This window comes from Ictalurus punctatus, chromosome 22 (genome assembly GCF_001660625.3).
Source record: "Ictalurus punctatus breed USDA103 chromosome 22, Coco_2.0, whole genome shotgun sequence".
NCBI lineage: Eukaryota > Metazoa > Chordata > Actinopteri > Siluriformes > Ictaluridae > Ictalurus > Ictalurus punctatus.
This window is the reverse complement of record NC_030437.2, coordinates 8,327,003-8,348,110: the sequence shown is the minus strand read 5'-3', so window position 1 is coordinate 8,348,110 and position 21,108 is coordinate 8,327,003. Positions and strand designations below refer to the sequence as shown.

Below are 21,108 nucleotides of genomic sequence, written 5' to 3'. Positions count from 1 at the left end.
GTGACTACATTTACATAGACAACAGTAATCTAATTATTGACCTTACTCTGACTAAGACAATATTGTGTTTAATGTGTTTACATGAGTCACTTTTAGAATACTCCTTTCATGTACCCGTTTTACATGTTATAGAACATAGTTCGATTAACAGCACACGTCATTACATCACCGCGCCACGCCGTCCGACGTCGCTCAAGAATTTCACGTAAAGACAAACAGTTCGTCTTCATTATGGTACTGTATACAGTTTTGGGTGTTTTTATTAAAAAATTTTTTAAATAATATTTAAATATTTAATTTGGGATGCAGCTGTGCTCTCTTGTTTGCCATAAAAACGGTTGAGCACTGCCGTGTGTGTACATGTCCTGTTGCAAAATGTGGTGAAAACTCTCACACGACGTTAATAATGTGATTAAGGTGTTTACATGTCTGTAATACACGTCGATAATATGATTAAACAGGAGTACTCCACATGTCTTAATTTGATTTGTGTTTACTTCGAGTATGACCTCAATCGGATTAAGGTGATTAAAAATTTCTTTTTACATGGTAGTTTCTTAATCAGAGTATTGTCTTAACCGGGTTAATATTGGATTATCGTTGTCAATGTAAACGTAATGTATGATCAGCATTTCCTGATGATCCTTTATTCTTCTTGCATTTTCTTCTGCTCTTTCTTTTCTTGTTCTTCTCTTGTCCCTGCGGGATATATTTGCAGTATGAGATGTCAGACTGTCCTCTGAGGGAGGCTTTAGTAATATTCGGGAAGAAGACACTAAGAGTTACAGTTTTGCTTCTGGGTGTAATTTGTTCAATTGGTGAGATAGGAGATGCAACACAACAGGAGGGTGAGAACTCCATATCAGAGGCAGGGGCATCTACAACAATGAGCAAGTCCAACCAAGCTGCAAGTCGGAAATAGCCTATGTCCAAGAGTTGGTCTCTCTCTCTCTCTCTCTCTCTCTCTCTCTCGCTCTCTCTCTCTCTCTCTAGGAAAAAAACAAACATTTTATGCAGTATTGAGTACAGTACAGTAACTATTAGACCTCATTTTGATAAAAGCGTGTAATAATGTAACCGCTTCTACGAATAGGATGCATTCGTCATAGCAATCTAGTTCGTCCCGACACATTAACATTACACAAAAACCGCTAATCAAAACAGTGTGCAAATGGTCAGCGTGATCATGCGCCTTTATCCTATGTATTTTTAGCCTATATCAGAGAGCTACGAATTACATATGTCCGTCCAAAACAACACACCGCCTTAGGCCATACCGCGTCGTGTTTAGTGGTTTAGTATGCGGTTTGGACGAAGCCCCGCGCGCCCCGCCGCTCTTGACTCTCCCACGCCTTCTCGTGTCACTTCCGGTTCAGCACCACGGCTAGCTCCTCGCGTCTCAAATTCGCCTCCCACACCTGCCCTTCTCGCATTAGGAAGCCAACTTTTGCTAGCGATGAAGTAAATATATATATATAAATATTGTGCCTCCTTTTTTTGCGCTTTCCTTTCTTTTTTTGTCGTCTTCAGAAGCAGCCAGAGGAACAGGTCGAGGACGCGTCGGCAAACCGAGACGCGATAACTATGCTAAAAGACAGCTCCGCTACCCTGATTTCATCCCTTTCCTTATTTTGACATCGAATCCTTAAAGAAAATATCGAAGACGGGTGTGTAAAAAGAGAGCTGGACGATTGTGCTAAAGTAGATCTGCATGCGATAGCTTTGGATCAGGTGCCACCGGCGAAGAGAAGATGCAGCCTGCAAGCAAGCTCCTGAGTCTCACCCTGCTCGTGCTGATGGGAACAGAACTCACTCAAGTAGGTTTATAAACGCCATTTTCTTTCTCCCTTATCCAAGTAGGACAGGCTAATTGTTCTGACATGAAATAATCCACATCTGCCACTGCAAATCTCATATCATAACTGGGTAGATTATGTTTTTGAAAACCTGCAGTAGTTATGATGGTAAGCCTATTTCAAAGCAGTAATCGCTGGGGCACCTCCGCCTGTCACACCCCGTAGACATAATATTTACACAAAATATTTACATATTTACACATTTAACAAAATCCCCAGTGCTGAATGAACAGAAAAGATATCAGACTAACCTAGAGACACGAATTCTGCCTGTCACAGAACATACAGGACAAATTAACACACTGGACACTGTGTGTGTGTGTATGTGTGTGTGTGTGTGTGTGTGTAGAGTTATGCTAGCATCATGGCGATTCTTTGCAGACAGATTCCTTTTAGTTTTAATTTGTTTGGGAGAGAAACCTTCAGCTTTCCGTTTTCCAGGTTAAAATAGTGAAGTAGTGAGCAATGTATGCTGAAAAATAGTGATGTATGTTGGAATAATCTCTGCTCATGCAATATTAAACAATATGACCAAATAATCCTCTTTCTTTTATAAAGCAATAAATCTTCACTATGCCTGGTCTCAGTGAGGCTGCACTTCCCTCGACTCCGAAGACTAAATGTGTGTCCTAGATTGCTTTTTTTCTTTAACAGAGACATTACAACACCAGTCTCAGCCCAAAAGCCAGACTGGAAAATTCCTAAATATTCATTTAAACTCACCTTAATTGTGTAGGTAAGTTATATATAATACAAAAATAGTAAAAACAACAACAACAACAAAAAAAACAACACCCTATGTTGTAAATCAGTATTGTATCCTGTAGAACATCATAAACTTCTAAAATGACAAACCAGAATTGACAAGTTCCTCAATACTACATTAATATATATATATATATATATATATATATATATATATATATATATATATATATATATATATATATATATATATATATTTTATGGAATGTCAAAAATGTACGTGGAGCCAGTTTTTATGTGTCAGTAATAACACGTTCAGTGTGGATTAATGCAGTGAACTATGCTGCCATATATAGTGAAAAAATGTCATTTCGTGTTAGGCTCAGATCTTAAGCTTCTCACAAATGGATAATGTGTATGATTGTAATGCATCCTGCAAAGAAATAAAAGCATTCATATATTTAATGATTGGTTCAAGAGTAAATTACAGTGACATTTTAGGACATGGTTAAAGGGGAAATACACCACTGAAGACATTTTTTTGTGAAATGTTAATGTATAAATTGGAGCAGGAGACATAGTGGTGACATTTGAAGGTTCATCTTATGTGACCATGTGGACAGCTATGTTCCCAGATTTAAACTAGGAATAATTGAAAAAAAAAAAAAAACAGTTATACTTTTACTACATTATTATTCCATTTAGCCTATCAGACTATTCATTTCTTGGATCCGTGCATTATTAACTGGTTAATTAATCTATAATACTGATCATTAAACATTAACTTGGTTACACCCCTGTCCCACCATTTATCAGCTATATAAAAAGAACCATAAAAAGGAAAGTATGCTAAAATGTTACTATTGACTATGTGCTAATCAAATCCATTAAGATGTGATTGTGTTGACAAACTATGCTGAAAAACTAATCAGCAGAGGTCTCAGGTTTAAATGGATAAGGAAACTTGCACTGCCCCCTATTGGCTAATTTATGTCTTGTCTTGTCACTCTGGACAATTAGCAGTTGGTAATTAATGAGCATTTGACAGTCCATAGAAAATTTAAAACAATTACAACACACTGATCATTATAGCCATTTTTAATACTGTTTAATTTTCTGTATCGTTGTCTTTTGTCATTAATCTGCTGCAGGATTGATCAATGTCTGTGATCAGAATAAAACAGATGTTGTCAGTGTGTGCAACTTATGAATCATTCACACCATTTTACAATGAACACTGAATATAATTACTATAAGCGCATCATCAAAAGTGATTTATTCGCCCTCCTGTATTTTAACCCTAGTCTAAAACAAGCTGCTGTAAGGGCTAAAATGCTTCAAAGCACTCAGAATGTCACGTTCACCTATAGATGTTAGAATAAACAGTATGTAATGCATGGAAAAATACACGTATAGTCGGAGAGCCTCATGAATATTTAATAAGCTGCGCGGTGGGCGTGGGCAGCGGACCAATGAGAAGCTCCGCTGAGTCTCCGCAGTTCTCGTTATTCGAAGGGAGAAGGCGAGGCGAGCGGACAGGCGTCAGCAAACCCGAGCAGCGAGCATCCGCACAACAGCACTGTGTTCAGAGCATAGGAAAAGATCAACGGTCATGTCCGCAGCGACTGTGTACCCAGCCGGGGCTCAAATGCACCACCAAACTTTGATGGGCAACACTGGGTTGCAGATTCGTGCCGCGCTGGAGTGCGTATAATGAAGGATTTGAAGAGAAAGAAAGGCGCGCAAAGATGTCGTTGGCCTTGCTGAAGATCGGCGTTGTGCTCAGCACCATGGCCATGATCACTAACTGGATGTCGCAGACTCTGCCCTCGCTCGTGGGCCTGAACTCCACCAGGCTGATGGCGGCTCCGCCTGCGGGAGCGGACCGTAGCATGGCTGTGAGTTACCGAGCTTTACATCACGCTCCACACATCTGAGCACAGCAGACTAATGGCATATGATCACAAGAGCATATGTGCAGGGGGTAGTGCTAATTTCAGAAATACTCTGTTTGGGAATGTGGATGGAATTTGTAATGAAATTAATTAAAGAGAATTAAGTGTTATTCTTAAATTGAGTTTGTTGCTGTAAGACATTTCCCATTCCACCAATTGTTTTTTTTTTTTTTTTTTTTTTTTTTTTTTTTTAAATATCTGAAATGCTATCAATACAATTGCTTAATATGTCAGTGGATTAATTGTCATCTCTGTTTCTTTCTTTGAATATATTTGGAGATGAGCCACAACACCATTTAAATTTTCTTTCTTTAAGAATTTCCTCGCTTACTATCTTGGTCAGGTTTTATGCCTCAGGAGATCTCGAATTATTCTAATTATGGTGTTTAAACGTGTAAGTGCACTTGTAGAGAATTAAATAATCAAGACATGCTCAACATGAACTGTGAGAAAACCACGATCAGCAGTGTAATGAGCTGTCCTAAATCATAATCCTGCCTTACGAAAAATATGATTGGATTTCTTAACAAACAAACAGGCAATATGGTGTCTGCAAATAGTACCACAAAATGTGTCTACAATAATGACATGAGAGTGCAATCGCTGTTTTCTGCTTATCAGTGAGTGAGAATTAAGGGGCGGAGACCTTCTTTTAAATATCTGCTTAAATGCGCTGTTCTTTCGCGAATGTGCTGTTTCAAAGGATGTTGGCTTCCTTTAAAGGTCTATTGAAATGGATTACAATCCATTTCTCCATCCATTTTATACAGTTTTAGATTTAAGATTGTGGCTTCAAAGATATTCATTACATTGTTTAATAAATCCATAATTAGGTTATTAAACTGACTTTAAAAAGCTGCACCTTTGGTTTGATCAAATTCTCTTGTCTTATGGATATAGAAGATAGTTTCTTCATTGCAGAAATGCAGAGGAATATTTCACATGAAGATCATGAAGGGAATTTTTAGATCATGAAATTCTTTTTGAAATAAAACTGATTATGAATTAACGCATCACGTGAAAACTCCTGAAGCCAGCAGCTGTGAGCTGTATATGTATGAGAACCCTTCATTTGTACATGCAGTTCTCTGGGGAAAACAGTATTCAGCTTGTGTGAATGTATCATCAGTTGCACATGGCACAAGTCCAACGTGATGACATAAGTGAAATGTCTTGTTGTGTTCTTTGTAGGAGCACAGATTAATGCGGAGACATGCATATTGTGTCCTCTTTTAAAGAAGTAAAATGTAGGGATTGGGCGCAGATCCTCTGGCGTGACTCTGAAGTCTCTCTCACTGACCTCGTTTGTCTGTTTGTCTGTTTGTTGTCTGCTATGGCCAGGTGCTGCCTGCGAACCCGGAGGAGTCGTGGCAGGTGTACAGCTCAGCACAGGACAGTGAGGGCAGGTGTGTGTGCACCGTGGTGGCTCCTCAGCAGACCATGTGCTCGCGGGATGCCAGGACTAAGCAGCTGAGACAGCTCCTTGAAAAAGTAACCTTTACATTCATAATCAGTATAGCACACACACACACACACACACACACACACACACACACACACACACACACACACACACAAGCACACACATATTAGACCTTCTTGCACAAATTTATCTGAAATGACCTTCCAGTACTTGCTTATTATGTAAAGCACTGTGAATATTTTGCTGAGAGCTACAAACTTGGCATTGCTCCCAGGTACAAAATGCTTCCCTGATGTTCATGGACCATGTTCATTTTCTCATTTATTTCCACCATTCCACCAGGTACAGAACATGACCCAGTCAATCCAGACTTTGGACGAGAGGACACAGAAAGACCTGCAGTACGTTCATCGAATGGAGGTGCAGCTGCGTGGCCTGGAGACTAAATTCAAACAGGTGGAGGAGAACCACAAGCAAAATATTGCAAAGCAATACAAGGTATGGCAAGATAATGTGTTCACCCATCCATTCTTTCAGGCTTATTGATTCCATTTTTAGTCTGACAGGTGTCTGTATTTTAACAGCTGTCGATATTTCCCTGCTTTAATTTGCTTTATTTCTAAATAATTTTAATATAATAATAGAATACTTTTTATATTAATATGCTTAAGATTAATTGGTTTATATTGGAAAATAAATAAATCATGCAGGGAGAGAACATGTTTAGCTTCACCAGTTTCCTGGAGCACAAATTTAAAACATAGCCCTCATAATTAATCTGCATGAAAGGCCTGCTCATTTGTATTCAAATATCATCATGATCCTCAAACCTCAACCTTTAGCTGTTTACTTCTGCATGTACAGAGCATGTACAAATGTGGTATTTTAGCTACAGAATATATTTATTTATTTAAGTGCAGAGTAAATTATGGAAGACATAAGCACTTCTTCTGAGGCACTCCTCCTAAGAAGTCCTCTGTGTCCTCCATAGTGCCTTATGAATCTTTAATGAGGCTTTAATCCTGTTTAAATATTAGCGTTATTTATAGCCTCACTGGCTATGTTTGATGTAGAAATTATTTTAATTAATTACCACAGTCATTATCACAATTATTTGCACAGTTGCACAGCGATTCTTGTTATGTCTATTTGCATGCTGCATCTTTCACCCATTTTTATGTTAATGTTATGTTGTCTTGTGAATACACATGTATCTGGGTATAGTGTGTGTTTATGTTTCAGACAGGCTAGCGAGTTAGCTATTCAACAGTTTCTCGTTTTCTTGCTTGCAGGGCTAAAATTATGAATTATGAATATCAAAGCTGCAGAGACTGAAGAGCAAGTTCAATCCCATTGTAATCCTGAGCTGGTCTACTGAACCTTTGCACCATTTAGTTTATTTTAAGCCAATAAGCACTTTTAAAGCTTCATGTTGCGCTCTTTCTGTGCATGCCATTGTAGAAGCATTCCATTTCTAGATATTTATTTATGTTATGGTGAATTTCTTCCGTGTCTTTCCTCATTCAGGTTTGTTAATGCACATTTTGTTACCAGGGGAACAAAGTAACGAGTAAACAATGTTGTATGTGATGCAAAGCATGTAATCACTTAAGACATTGCATTTTAAACATTGAAAAATAAAGGAGTTTTGCCAATTGTTCTTTGTGTACTGAGGAGTTGTTTTATGATTCTTTCAATATGTCATATCCCACATCTGTGTTAGGCACACATTGCACTCGGGCTAGGATAGACAGAGAGGGAATGTTAGGGCCAGATAGGTGTTTGGACAAGACGGTTGCACACATGCCTACTGAACCAAGCCTATTTTAACCTTACAGGCCATAAAAGCGAAAATGGAGGAACTTAGGCCAATGATACCAGTGTTGGAGGAATACAAGGCCGATGCAAAATTGGTATTGCAGTTTAAAGAGGAGGTCAAGAATCTGACGTCAGTGCTAAGCGAGCTGCAGGAGGAGATCGGAGCCTATGACTACGAGGAGCTCCACAGCAGGGTGTCAAATCTTGAGGAGAGGCTTCGTGCATGCATGCAAAAATTAGGTAGGCTGAGTTTGAGCACTAACATCAACACCCTCTCGTTAAACTCACATTAGTCAGATATATAATCTGTTGGGCTCACATTAGTCAGATATATTGGCACAAATAGATGTAACTGAGCTTTTAAACACAGATGCACAAGCATACATGTTTCAGCACATGCTAAGCAGGATACTTGTTGATTATTAAATATGGTTAAGATGGATTATGATTAATACTAATGAGCAAAGTACACACAGGTAAGTTTAAATGCTTTTTGAACAGAATAGAAAAAAGTAGTTACGATGAGTATGTAGCAAGCAAATATTCCTAAGTAGCATAAAAACTGTTGATACAAAAGATGTTATAGTTCAGTGCTAAATATAATACTTTTTGCCATACATGGGTACAATAGAATTTTAGGAGACATATACCAAAATTTATCATGACATAAGTGTACATTTGATTAAATAAAAAAAGCAATTTTCATAATACATGAATGCCATTGTCCTCCTCAGTCTCAGACAGTCTTTGGCCTGACCTTGAGTGATGGAACTGTTTTTTTCACACCTAGCATGAACTGATGAGTATCAAACTGCCATAATGAATAAGTCAAGGACTTCTGGACATAAAACCTTAATGCAGTTGGGGGAGGATGGATCAGATGGTGCTGTTAAACACATACAGATCTTCCATTTCTGCTCTGGGAATACGGGATTCATTTAATAGCAAATAGGATACTTTCACAGAAGTACAAAAAATAAATGACCATATATAAATAAAGGACTTCTGGAGACCTTAATGGATCAGATGGTGCAATAAGACATGGGCTCATCCTCCAATTAACACAAACTGTTCTGGGAATAGAAGATTCATTTAAAAGTAAATAGGATTTTTTGTGCACAAAATTACAAAGTAAAAAGAATGAAAGAGGAGTTAATCATACAATTTCCCCTGTGAACAGGATGGTTAATGATATATTTGGGTTGTTTATCTTAACTGGGATACACAATTATTTCCTGTGCAAGATGTAATTTATCTTTTTTTACATTAGTTTAGATACACACACACACACACACACACACACAAAAACACACACACACACACACACACACACAAAAACACACACACACACACACACAAAAACACACACACACACACACACAAAAACACACACACACACACACACACACACACACACACACACACACACACACAATATAATGGAGTCTATACATGCAATCACAAATACCAAGCAGCTCTTAAACAAGAGCTAGTGCGAACTGAGATTATATAAACACAAGACCTAGGTACTAATTTGCTTGCAGTTATATGATTTGTACTCAAAGGGTTTTTCAATTATCAGTCTATGGGAGCCCTTAAGGTTCCCATACAACAGATTGGTTCCCATTTAGAGACTAGAACTATTGACCATTCAAAGAACCATTGTAGTAATATGGTGGGTAGGAAATAATGCCCCCCTTTCATTTTTTGTTCATTTTTAAAAAATTCTATTCATGAGGAGTTATGGTCCTTTGAAATACAGTGTACTTGTCTGACCCATATAGTATATAAATGAGTGATTTTACAGGGCAATATTATTAAAACTAAAAAAATAAAAGGACAAGACCTCAATCTTGTTTACAGCACATTACAGAATAATTACATCAACATGTTCACTGGTTAAGTCCTGTATCTTTTGACCTACTATTTTAATGGGCTGTGTTTAGTTAGACATGCTCTGAAATCTTAGCAAAAAAGCTGGTCATAATTCTCTTTTGTACCACATAGGCCTATTAGCCAACATTTGTACATCAGTCTTCCAGGGATTGCCCATCTGTGATGAATATCTAAAAATTTATATATTAAATATTAAATTCCATAGAGCACTGCTTGAAAATGGGTCATGTTTGCAAAAGTAAAACCCTCAATCCCAAACCTACCCCCCCTCCCTCCTGCCCCCACACACAAAATTTCATAGATTATGGGATTACACTGGTCAATAATAACAGATTGCTGGTGCACATTGTATAGTGCATTGTGTTACACTATATTACACTCTATGCTATAGTCAACTATTTTATTCAATGTGTTGTAAAATGATTTACTACATGTCAGGGTGACATATAAGTCATTTCACCACATAGTATAAATTTGACAGCATGCATTCATTATATTTTACCCTGTTTGGTGAATATCTATACCTATACCTATATAGCAATAACAGAGCAAAAAAAATTAAATCACTGGTCTGAATTGGTGGCAATAAAGGTTTATTTAAGCCAAGCTATACAGATAATGTTTCACTGATGAGCACAAAAATGCTGCAGAGGGGAAGTAGTGTAAGGGCTAAAAATGGAGGTTTGGTAAGAGAATGCAGTGTCTGGTGCTCCCTACGGATTTCATATGAGGAGGGAGAGAAATAATGACAAGTGGAGTTTATTTTCAGCCATGGAAGGATGGCTGAAACCACTAGTGAAACAAAGAATCTGATCCTGACGCTCAAGGGTGTTCCATTGTGTGTGTGTGTGTGTGTGTGTGTGTGTGTGTGTGTGTGTGTGTGTGTGTGTGAGAGTGTGAGTGAGTGAGTGAGTGAGTGAGTTAGGGAGACAGAGAGGGATAGGGAGATAATATTCCACACTGCACATAGCACTTAATGGTCTCACTCATATAATTTTCAGTAATTTTACTTATTATTTGCAGCATGTGGAAAACTAACAGGAATAAGTGACCCTGTCACTATTAAGACATCTGGATCAAGATACGGCTCATGGATGACTGATCCCCTTGCCCCTGATGGTGACACCAGGGTAAGTAAAAAATGTTCCATGTAAATGTTTCAAAGGAACAATAAAGAGTTTAAAGCAGAAGGTGAATTGCATTAACATTGCACTGTGCCCTTGATTTACAGCTGATGCATGATACTGCAGTTTTAGGTCTAAATGTACTTTTTTGCCCCTTATCAGCATGCTTGTTTGTCCCAACATTATATATTGTTCTGAGCATTCTGTGGCTGGACCTATTTTACTAAGGCTCATTTAGATGCAAATGTTTGGTATAAATCTCAAAAGATATCATTAACTCAGCAGCAGAATCATTCCCATTGCCCAGTAAATGAGCACCTGTGTCAGTGCTTCACATACTGCAGTTGTTGTTTTTTTTTTGTTAGTTTATATGTTTATTAATATATATCCAAATAGATCTTCCAAGGCTGTTTTTGCCAGGGCTTTTTAGTGTTCCCTCTTTTAACTTTTTGCAATTTACTGAACATGGACTACTCATAACTCTTTGTTAAATATCAGTAGGGAGGTTGAGAACTAATCTAAGCCCTTTTCATATATTAATACATCACTTCAAAGCAAATAGCCTGCGGTGAGCCTGTAGGTATTTTAACTCCTCCGAGAGTAAGATCTAATAGAAAAGTGCCTGTTTTAACTGACTGATGAAGGGTGAGAATGTTGCCCATCAACTTAAAAGACACAACTCTTTCAACAAAGGTTAAAAGAACACCTATCTCAATTAAGGTTGATTATCATGTTAGGATACAAAATTAGGATTGTGTAAATTAGTTAATAATAATATTTGAATACATAGTTCATCAGTAAATTAATTAATTCATTCATTCATTCATCTTCAGTAACCACTTTATCCTGGTCTGGGTCCCAGTGGATCTGGAACCTATCCCGGGAAAACTGGGCGCTCAGTATTGATTCAGTATTGATTCCTGGATTGCATACATTTCTCACCAAACCTACATCACTTTCAAAATTACCAACCCGATCGCTAATGTCCAGTTTCATTAAAGAAACAGTGGACTTGTGCAAATGCAATTTCAAGCCAATACGGCAATGGGGAACTAGACCAAAGTAAGAGGTTATACACTATATGGCCAAAAGTATGTATACGCCTGACAGAGCACCTGTGCACAAAGCAAGGTCCATGAAAACATTGTGTTGCCAAGGCTGGTATGGAAGAAGTCGAGTGTCCTGTACCGAGCCCTGACCTCAACCCCACTAGAATATCCTTTGGGATAAACTGGAAAGCTGACTGCACACCAGGCCTCCTCACCTGACATCAGGGTCTGACCTCACTGTAATGATCTTGTTTCTGCATGGGCAAATCTCCACAGCATATATTTATATATATATATATATATATATATATATATATATATATATATATATATATATATATATATATATATATATATATATATATAAAGAGAGATAGATAGATAGATAGATACAGATATATATTATCTTTATTTGAATGTAATCTGGCTCAATGCTAAAGATAATTGGTTGTCATAGTATTTGGGTTTGAGAGTCTATCTCTGTAGTGTGATTCATAGCAATTTGATGACCATGCTGTTTTTCCACCATCAGGTTTATTACATGGACGGGTACCATAACAACCGCTTTGTACGTGAGTATCCATCCATGGCGGAATTCATGAACTCAGATAACTTCACCTCTCATCGGCTCCCTCATCCTTGGTCTGGCACAGGTCAGGTGGTCTACAATGGCTCCATTTACTTCAACAAGTTCCAGAGCCACACTATCATTAAGTTTGACATCAAGACGTCCATGATCAGTAAGTCCAGCCAGCTGGATTATGCTGGCTTCAACAACCGCTACCACTATTCCTGGGGTGGCCATTCTGATATTGATCTGATGGTGGATGAAGGAGGACTTTGGGCAGTGTATGCCACCAATCAGAATGCAGGGAACATCGTCATCAGCAAGTTAAACCCAATTACATTGCAGGTAATCAAGAGTTGGACCACTAACCACCCAAAAAGGAGTGCAGGGGAGGCTTTTATGATCTGTGGAACTCTCTATGTAACAAACGGCTACTCTGGAGGAACAAAGGTCTATTATGCCTTCCACACCAATTCCTCCACCTATGAGTACATCGACATCCCTTTCCAGAACAAGTATTCGCACATCTCTATGTTGGACTACAACCCAAAGGACAGAGCACTGTATGCGTGGAACAATGGACACCAGGTTCTGTACAATGTAACTCTGTACCACCTTATCCGCTCTGAGTAGACCCTGTCTGAGTGACTTCTCAAGCCACTTGAGATGTAGATCAGAAGAAGTACTGAAGAGTAGAAAAATAACCAGTGATTGTTCAATAAAAGAAGACGTCAAAATCTATTCAAAGTAATATTAGGCAATGATATAAACAGCTGCCAAAAGGTTATGCCTTTCTTTTTTAATATTTGGACACTGAGGTCACACTTTCTTTGATTGTGTTCTGAATTTTGTATCACAGAGTACTTGTACAGCTTTGTCTATGAATATGAAATAAAGCATCCTATTGGCAGAGAGAGGGAGAGAGGGGAAGTAGGTGCAGAAAGGAAGACATTACTGTTTATTTACACAATCATAGCCTTTGTATCAAAAGCAATCGATAACCTTTCAACACCAACTAAAGATATGAAGGCACTGACTGTTGGAGGAACCGTGTTAAAAAATACAATATCGTTGTGGTTGTATGTACTGTTTTGATTTTCTCAAGTTTTGCATGGACATTTGATAACACTGAGGTTCACATGGATGTATGTATTTCTCAGTAATATGGCACATGTATATGAAAAGGAGAGTAGATTAGCAATGGGTTTACATTATTTGCTGTGTTTTATTTATGTCTACTTTTCATTGACATTAACTGTGCATCTAAAATTGTTTCCATAGAATTTAAAGTTTTTATTTGGTAGTTTGGAATGTAACAAAAAAAAAAGGAATTTATCAAAACAATATATATGTCAGAAAAAAAGTATTACAATAGAATGTATCAAAAATGTATTTATGAGATAGCAGTCTATACTTTGATTGTATTTCAAAATTGACTTCACATATCAACTGTCTTCGTAGTTTAGAAGAGATTGATGGTGGCATCTAAAACTGTTGCGCTTGCATATGTGTTGTATCTGCAATGTGATTGATATCAATAAAACCAGTCTTTATTTTACAGGTGCCTTGTCATGGCTAGGAAATAAATGAGTGTTTGCATAAATAAATAATGAAGCACTATTGCCAAAAACATGTATCTAGCACAATAAACAAAAAAAATTAGTCTAAACAAGCATTAGAAAAAAAAAATCATAGTCATGTCTAATTTGGAGATGAAAGATCTCAATCTAATTTCAAAGTGAGCCCCAAAATCTCAGGGGATGTATGGATTAACCTGAAAAGTCTGATATAAAAATGACTAACCTGAATTAATTCTTCTAGCAGCTGGCGCCAGAATGTGATGACCTCATCTGTTAGACCACGGGGAAACAGCTGATCAGGAAACATACCCAGGCTGTGCCGTGTAAGACAAAGTGGCTCATTAGCCATATTCGGTACCCTAAAGGCTAAATAAAATTGAATTGTCCAGACTTCCTGTGCTACAGCAAAGTGAGCATCAATTTTTACTAGTGGAACACAGTAGCAGCCTGTAAAAGCGTCCAGCTTTCTTGGCAGCAATTCTCAGATTTAAATGGGTTTTTCTGTTTCTTTTTAACAAAAGAATCATCAGAAAAAGTGCAGCTTCAGCAGAATTCTAAGGTTGTTGGATATTACCCATCTTCTGCGGTATTATATAGCATTTTGACATCTAGAGAAAATACAGCTTTACATAAGGTGATTGTTTAGTCTTAAAGCATTCGGACCCACAGCATTCATTTCTTGTTTTCTTTGTATTAAAAGTGATGAGCAGAATATTTCCCGAAAGAAAGTTTCATCATTTCAGTGCCACGAATGGTAAATAAACATTTCACCCAGTAACAACAGTCCTTATTACACTGTAACATTTTCTTAAAGACTAGGGTAATATATAGGCCTTTGCTGCATTTTATATAAGGTTTTGATTGAAATATGACATGGGTCTTAATCTCAGCCAACATACATAATTTCAATCAGGACTGGAGTTCTAGACTTCATCATCAGAGTGACCTTTCAGAAGTAGTCTTCAGTCTCACCAACAGAAATAATACAGGCTTTAAATAACATCCTTACTGCAACCTCCATACTGAAGTAGTTACCCTCTTAGATGCATATTTAGAAAGAAAAGCTCTAATTATGTTTTAACCTGCATTTTTGCTAAGGGGGCAATTTAAAGGGTTCTACTAAGAACCAGTATGCAAATGGATACAGAGGAGCATCATACCCAAAGAAGGGTGCCATATAAACCCCTTTTTTTGCATGTTGGTTTGAAACTGATTATCTGGAAGCTGTATGTGGTTTTGAACTAGTTGCAGAAGAGACATCAGAACTAAGAGGGCAGTAAAATGTAATAAACTCGAGACCAGAAAGGGAAAGTGAATTTGGCACACACTCCAATTCTTTTTTGAATAAATTCCTTACAGGGCCACTTGGCAGACATTTATTTATTTAGTCCGTCATTCTCAGTAACCACTTTATCCTGGTCAGGGTCATGGCATTAGACGAGAATACACCCTCAATCACAGGACACATTGCACTCACTCATTCACACCTAAGCAGCAATTAAGAGAGGGGAGGGGGAGGGGGAGGGGGACCTAGCGAACCCAGGAGAAACTCATCCAGACACAAGGAGAACATGCCAAACTTACACAGCCAGCAACCTGAGCTCAGGATCGAACCAGGGACCCTGGAGCAGAGATGACAACGGCAATGAATTCTTTGGTCAATAAATACAATCGATATGTGTTCAAAAGTCTTTTCAAGCATGTTGTCTTGGTAGAAACTGATGTCTCTTCTGAGCAACAGCTATTGCAGCTTTTAACAGGTGTTACAGGTATAGCCAATGATTTCATTTGTTTTTTACTCCCATTTACAGAGCCAGCACCACAGAGACTGTAGTTTTTCCTCTGAGCAGATATCTTAATGTCAGCTGCCAGAGTGTAAAGAGAATTACAACAAAATGTTCTGGCTTAAACTTTATTTACCCCACCTTTAAATGGAGTCTAGGACAAAGTCAGTAATTACTATTAACTTTGATAAACCAGAAAAAGTGGCCCATTACAATAATCTGTCTAGTATTTTGTGCTCATTGTTTTCCTATTCAAAGAGACATATGCACAAAGCATAAATGACTTGAACTTATCCTAAGTGATAGAAGTCTTATGCACCTGTTTAACAAATCATACGTGCAGTTTTTAACACTGAAATAAGGTTTGCAACAACAGAAACATTAGTAAGTCTGCCCCATAATCATTACTTTAGAGGTGCAGATGGTGTTCTGACCATGAAACTGGAGCCAATAAGTCATTATGTTCCCTGGAGGCGAAATTCATTACTGTGAAAAATGCTTGTGGATTATATAATCAGTGCTTTTATTCATCCACTCTCTGACCTTTTAAATGAAAACAACTGGACTGATATTTAATCTCTGTAATTTCCAGTCAAGCTGAAAATGTTCTTATGTTCTATCAAGCTTATCAAGCAGAAAAACACAGCTGCTCACTTATCTGTTGTTCAGCTCTGTATTTCAAAAGCTGGGTTATTTCAGTAAAATCTGGTTGTATGCCAGTGAATGATGGATGCGAGAAAGAGGTGCACAACTGTAAAGTCATCAGAAAGCTAAGACAGTGGCTGGTTGTCCCTGTAGACATCCTAAATGTGCATTTATATTTTAGACTTGGACAGCATGTAATGTCTTCCTCTGCTGTTTCCACCCTTCATACCAACCACCCCCACCCACTCTCTGAATCCTCTCGTTCTATTCCCACATGGCTGGGTTTGCTTTTAACTGCTGCTTTAACTGTATTTTCATAGGATGTTCTAGCCATCTGATGTATTTGCTTCTAAAGCTTACAAAGCAGCTATGCTGTGTGTTTTCATATCTGCCCTCTATTAATTAAATTCACAAATTATCAGATGCAATTCACTTTTACATCACAAATCACTTTTTATAGTAACCAATCTTTTATGCACATTTTATGCTTCAATAAACATTACCTTCTATTTTGACTTCAATTTAGATATTTGTTCTTGCATTACTCCACAAGGAACATGAATTCCATTAAAATTTAAACCAAAGCCAAACATTTTCTTAACAAAGAATATAATCACCTTACAGTTCCTATCACCATCTTTCTCGTGTGTAATGATTTTACACTCCAGATGTTTCAAACCACTCTAAGTACCTTACCATGTCTGGCACTTACACCTGAGGTAAAAATTCACCCACTGCTAATGAATATATGAGGTTTAAATCTAATCGCTGCTATCAGTGACAAATCTGCAAGCTTTAAGGAAAATTAAACAGTGCAAGAACATTCATAACATTTTGTAAAATACTATTTCCATGCAATATTTTCAATCAAACAAAAAATGTCAATGCAAGAAGAAAGCCCACTTCAGAGAAATGGGTAACAGTTGATTACTCAACAGCATCTCACGTCTGCATGAATGCTGATGTGATTACAAATCCAGAGAGTCGTTGTAAATGTATTATGGTTTTTCATGCTTATCTCACCTTATTCTTACCATCCCCCCTCTCTTCAGACCTACAGTGTCTGCACATACCTCTGCAGCAGCCCCAGAGCAACACCTCGCCTATGACTGATAATGGCTTTCAGAAAGCTGAGCATCTGCTCTATGCTATTTTTGCCCCTTATTTCCTGGTCCAGCTCTGTATTGGGGAAAGTGCTGGGGGTAACAGACCTTACAAACACAAAGACTGAAGCAGCTCATTGAAGATGTCAGGCATAAGACTGCTGGGATCATCCAGACCTGTCCACACTGAAAAGCCTGTAAATGCTTCATAAACACATATCACTGTAACCCATATTAATAATTATTATTTATTTTAATGGTACGTTTCATATTAAAGTCATGTACTGGCGTTAACACCTTCAGGTCCCTTGTTCAATCGTAAGCTCACATTACTGTCTGTGTGGAGTTTCTGTGTGTGTTCTCATGTCTACCTGGGTTTCCCCTAGGTACACATGAGCATGTGAATTTTGTGTGTGTGTGTGTGGGTGGGGTGTGTGCTAGGGAGATGGGGGAAGTGCCCTGTGATGGACTGGTTTATTCTAGCTTCAAGCCCAGTGTTCCAGGGATAAGCTCCATTGTATAGAATGCCTTTGTAAGCTGTAGCATTACAATTTCCATTCAATGAAACTAAATGGCCCAAACCTATTGCAGCATGACAATGCCCCTGTGCAAAAAACAAGCACCATGAAGACATAGTTTGCCAATCTGAGTGTGGAAAATCTCGAGTGGCCTGCGCAGAGCCCTAACCCCAACTCTACTGAGCTTTCAGGTGAATTCGAAAGCCAACTTCCCAGGCCTCAACAATCCCAGACCTCCTCATCCAAACATCAATTCCAGTCTTCACCAATGCTCTTGTGGCTGAATGAAGAAATCCCCATAGCCATGCTTCAAAATCTAGTGGAAAGCCTTCTCAGACGACTGGAGATTATTATAACAGCAAAGGAGGACTAAATCTGGAATGGGATGTTCAACAAGCACATATGGGTGTGATAGTCAGGGGTATTGTATCATGACTGACCCTATGTTATGACCCCAACTTCCTGTCAAGCAGGGAAATGTGAAGAAAAGTATTTCAATGTGCTGTAATGTGTATATGACAAAGTCTTCTTCTTCTTCTTTTGGCATTATAGTGTGCCAGTATGCTGGTATAACTTTCCTAGCTACCCCAATTTAGCAAATGTTTGTTATTAGCACTGTGGTTTAACATCAGGTTCCATGCTAAGTTTAGCTTAGACTTTTAAATACATTCCTGAATTGATAAACATCCATGTGTAACTATAGGCTACATTAATACTGACTTAATTCCCAAGTTCAAAAGGCTAAAGTTTGATTAATATGAAATCCAAGTTAGGATCATTCAAATTCTGATAAATGACAATGTATTGTGGCCTGACTATAATACTGCTAGAATGACAAGACTTCACTTTAAAGCCCTGTCAGCTTTTCTTCATGAAAATGCTTTCTCGTTTATTCTGTTTCAGTGTCAGCTGCAGCTGAACTGAATTACTTGATGCTTTCTTTCATCTAATATTCATTGATGTGTGTTTATCGCCAAGGTCTCTGTTTGATCAAAACCTGCATTAGACCACACAGACAAAGCCAACTGCTGTCCTATTATCCTGGTAGAAGGTGCAAAACATGAACCAGTGAAAAACTAAGAACATGCAAATGAAACACGTAATGATGAATGTTTCTCATTTATATGCTGCATGTCTGTGCAGTGTGGGATGTTCTACTTTCACAGGGATCCCACTCATCCATTAATTAACACCAGAATCCCAGACTTGTGGTCTTCTCGTAGTTTTTGCAGAGGCTCAGGAATAAAGACATTACTTAGTCACAAGAAGATGAATTTTAAAGACTTTAAAGCCGTTACATGGCAGACTTCAACAGTACAGTCAACAAAAGTAGAACAAGAGAACTGACAGTGAAGAGAATCTTATTCCACTGGCAATTGGAGTCCTACTCTGATTTACAAAACACAGTCACTACAGGAATAGTGATAATGAGGTCCCTTGAATTGAATGCAAATGCTAAGATCTCAACAAGCTTCCATGTCCCAGACAAGGCTGTTTATAATTGCAGTGTTACTATGTTACTCCTGTTTATGCTTTTGGTGTCCACACAGCAGCAGTACACCATGCTTGATGTATTTCTGAATATTGCATAAGCACCCTTGTGGCACAAGAACCTTGCAAACACTACAACAGCACAACTGCAGCAAGGTGGCCTTATGAAATATTTTTATATTTTACCATAAGTCTTATATGAGTGCAGATTTTCTAAACAACTCTATATAACACTTAATTGATTATCTGGTGATTGATTAACTATTCAATAAAACTTAAATCATAAAATCTTTTGTTCAAATAAATCTCTCTGTCAATTCACAAAGAACTAGCCATTCACAAATCTAGATTATTTATATTCATGTAGCTATTAATGGTTCATGGTGATGAATTGCTTTGCTTTAATTGCATATTGAAAAGCAATTACCAGCTGTTCAGAGGGCACACAAAATGTTTGTTTCATTGGTCTTCTTAATATTGTGATTTGTTGCAGGTGGAATACAAAATGCAAAACCTTGTAGGCATAAGAGTTTTAAAGAATGCTATTAATCACAAAGGTTTTAGTCTTGGCATATGTGTAAATGTTGATAAATTATGCAAAACGTTTTCCACTTTCATCAGCTTATGAAGTGCAAAAACAAAGTCATTGTGGTAGTTCTTGGTGCACACTAGTGCACTCCAGAATTAATGTTTAAAAAGCCTACATCAGGTTTAAAAAAGAAACTATGTATTTCCTGGGAGCAAATTGGATAAGACAATCCATGACCATGCCAGACAGGCAGGCAGACAGGCAGGCAGACAGACAGGCAGACAGACAGGCAGACAGGTATGCAAATAGGCAGGTAGACAGGCAGGCAGGCAGGCAGGCAGGTAGGCAGGCAGGCAGGTAGGTAGGTAGGTAGGTAGATAGATAGATAGATAGATAGATAGAGTATTCATTTGTAATTCACTATGGTTAAAAGCATCTGCTAAACAAATAAAGGCAAATGTAGACACATAGATATATCGATTTAAATGTGCATGTGAATTCCTTGAATTCTTTTAGTTTTCCACTTTCTCTTTTCTTTTACCTTGTTTAAGAAAGAAAACCTATCAAGAGGATTATGTCACCCTAACCATAGACTGTTCCTGTGTATTTTTTAAAAAATATATATTTCATACCTTTGCATTTTTATAATATATAATGTTCACATAATGTTATGAGGCATGGTTTGCAGCTACTATAAGCCTGAATCCTCCAACGCTCTTAACCTCAAGGTCTTCAGTTATGTGGGCTTCTCTCACCAATCAATACTGCACACTGTGCAGGATAAAGATAGTTCCAAAAGTCAATACACAGACCAGATATAGCAAGGCCACAAAACACAGCCTCAAAGCATTGGTCACACTATTCATCTATCATCAAGAGGTAAAGGGGGCATTAAAATACCTGTTTTTATTCATATGGTCTCGTGTCTGATTGTTGTTGTTGAAATTATATCGGTTTCGTTATACAGAACATTATTGACTGGATGTCCAGTAAATCTTATTTTATATTTTACATATTTTCAAAATAAACTTTCATTTGTAGCTAATTCACAAAGGATGAAACTA

At 37.8% G+C, this 21,108-nt stretch overlaps 1 protein-coding gene across 2 annotated transcripts; it reads left to right on the top strand.

The window, feature by feature from the left end:
- The first annotated feature begins 1,371 nt into the window (after positions 1–1,371).
- Positions 1,372–13,952, top strand: olfm1a (olfactomedin 1a). 2 transcript variants are annotated; one of them, XM_017452594.3, is made up of 6 exons: positions 1,372–1,817; positions 5,858–6,007; positions 6,282–6,437; positions 7,778–7,997; positions 10,677–10,783; positions 12,359–13,952. In XM_017452594.3, the coding sequence occupies exons 1-6, from the start codon at positions 1,752–1,754 to the stop codon at positions 13,025–13,027; spliced, it is 1,368 nt and encodes a 455-aa protein (XP_017308083.1). In that variant the 5' UTR covers positions 1,372–1,751; the 3' UTR covers positions 13,028–13,952. The 2 variants fall into 2 exon arrangements, with proteins under 2 accessions (XP_017308083.1, XP_017308082.1); XM_017452593.3 differs by lacking the exon at positions 1,372–1,817 and adding an exon at positions 4,060–4,459.
- The last annotated feature ends 7,156 nt before the right edge of the window (positions 13,953–21,108 follow it).

What these genes read in the sequence shown, in the direction of transcription:
- olfm1a (XM_017452593.3), top strand. Translation starts at nt 4,310, where the DNA reads ATGTCGTTGGCCTTGCTGAAGATCGGCGTTGTGCTCAGCACCATGGCC. An exon ending in ATATTGCAAAGCAATACAAG is followed by an intron (nt 6,438 to 7,777) that starts GTATGGCAAGAT and finishes TTAACCTTACAG; the next exon opens with GCCATAAAAGCGAAAATGGA. An exon ending in TGCATGCATGCAAAAATTAG is followed by an intron (nt 7,998 to 10,676) that starts GTAGGCTGAGTT and finishes TATTATTTGCAG; the next exon opens with CATGTGGAAAACTAACAGGA.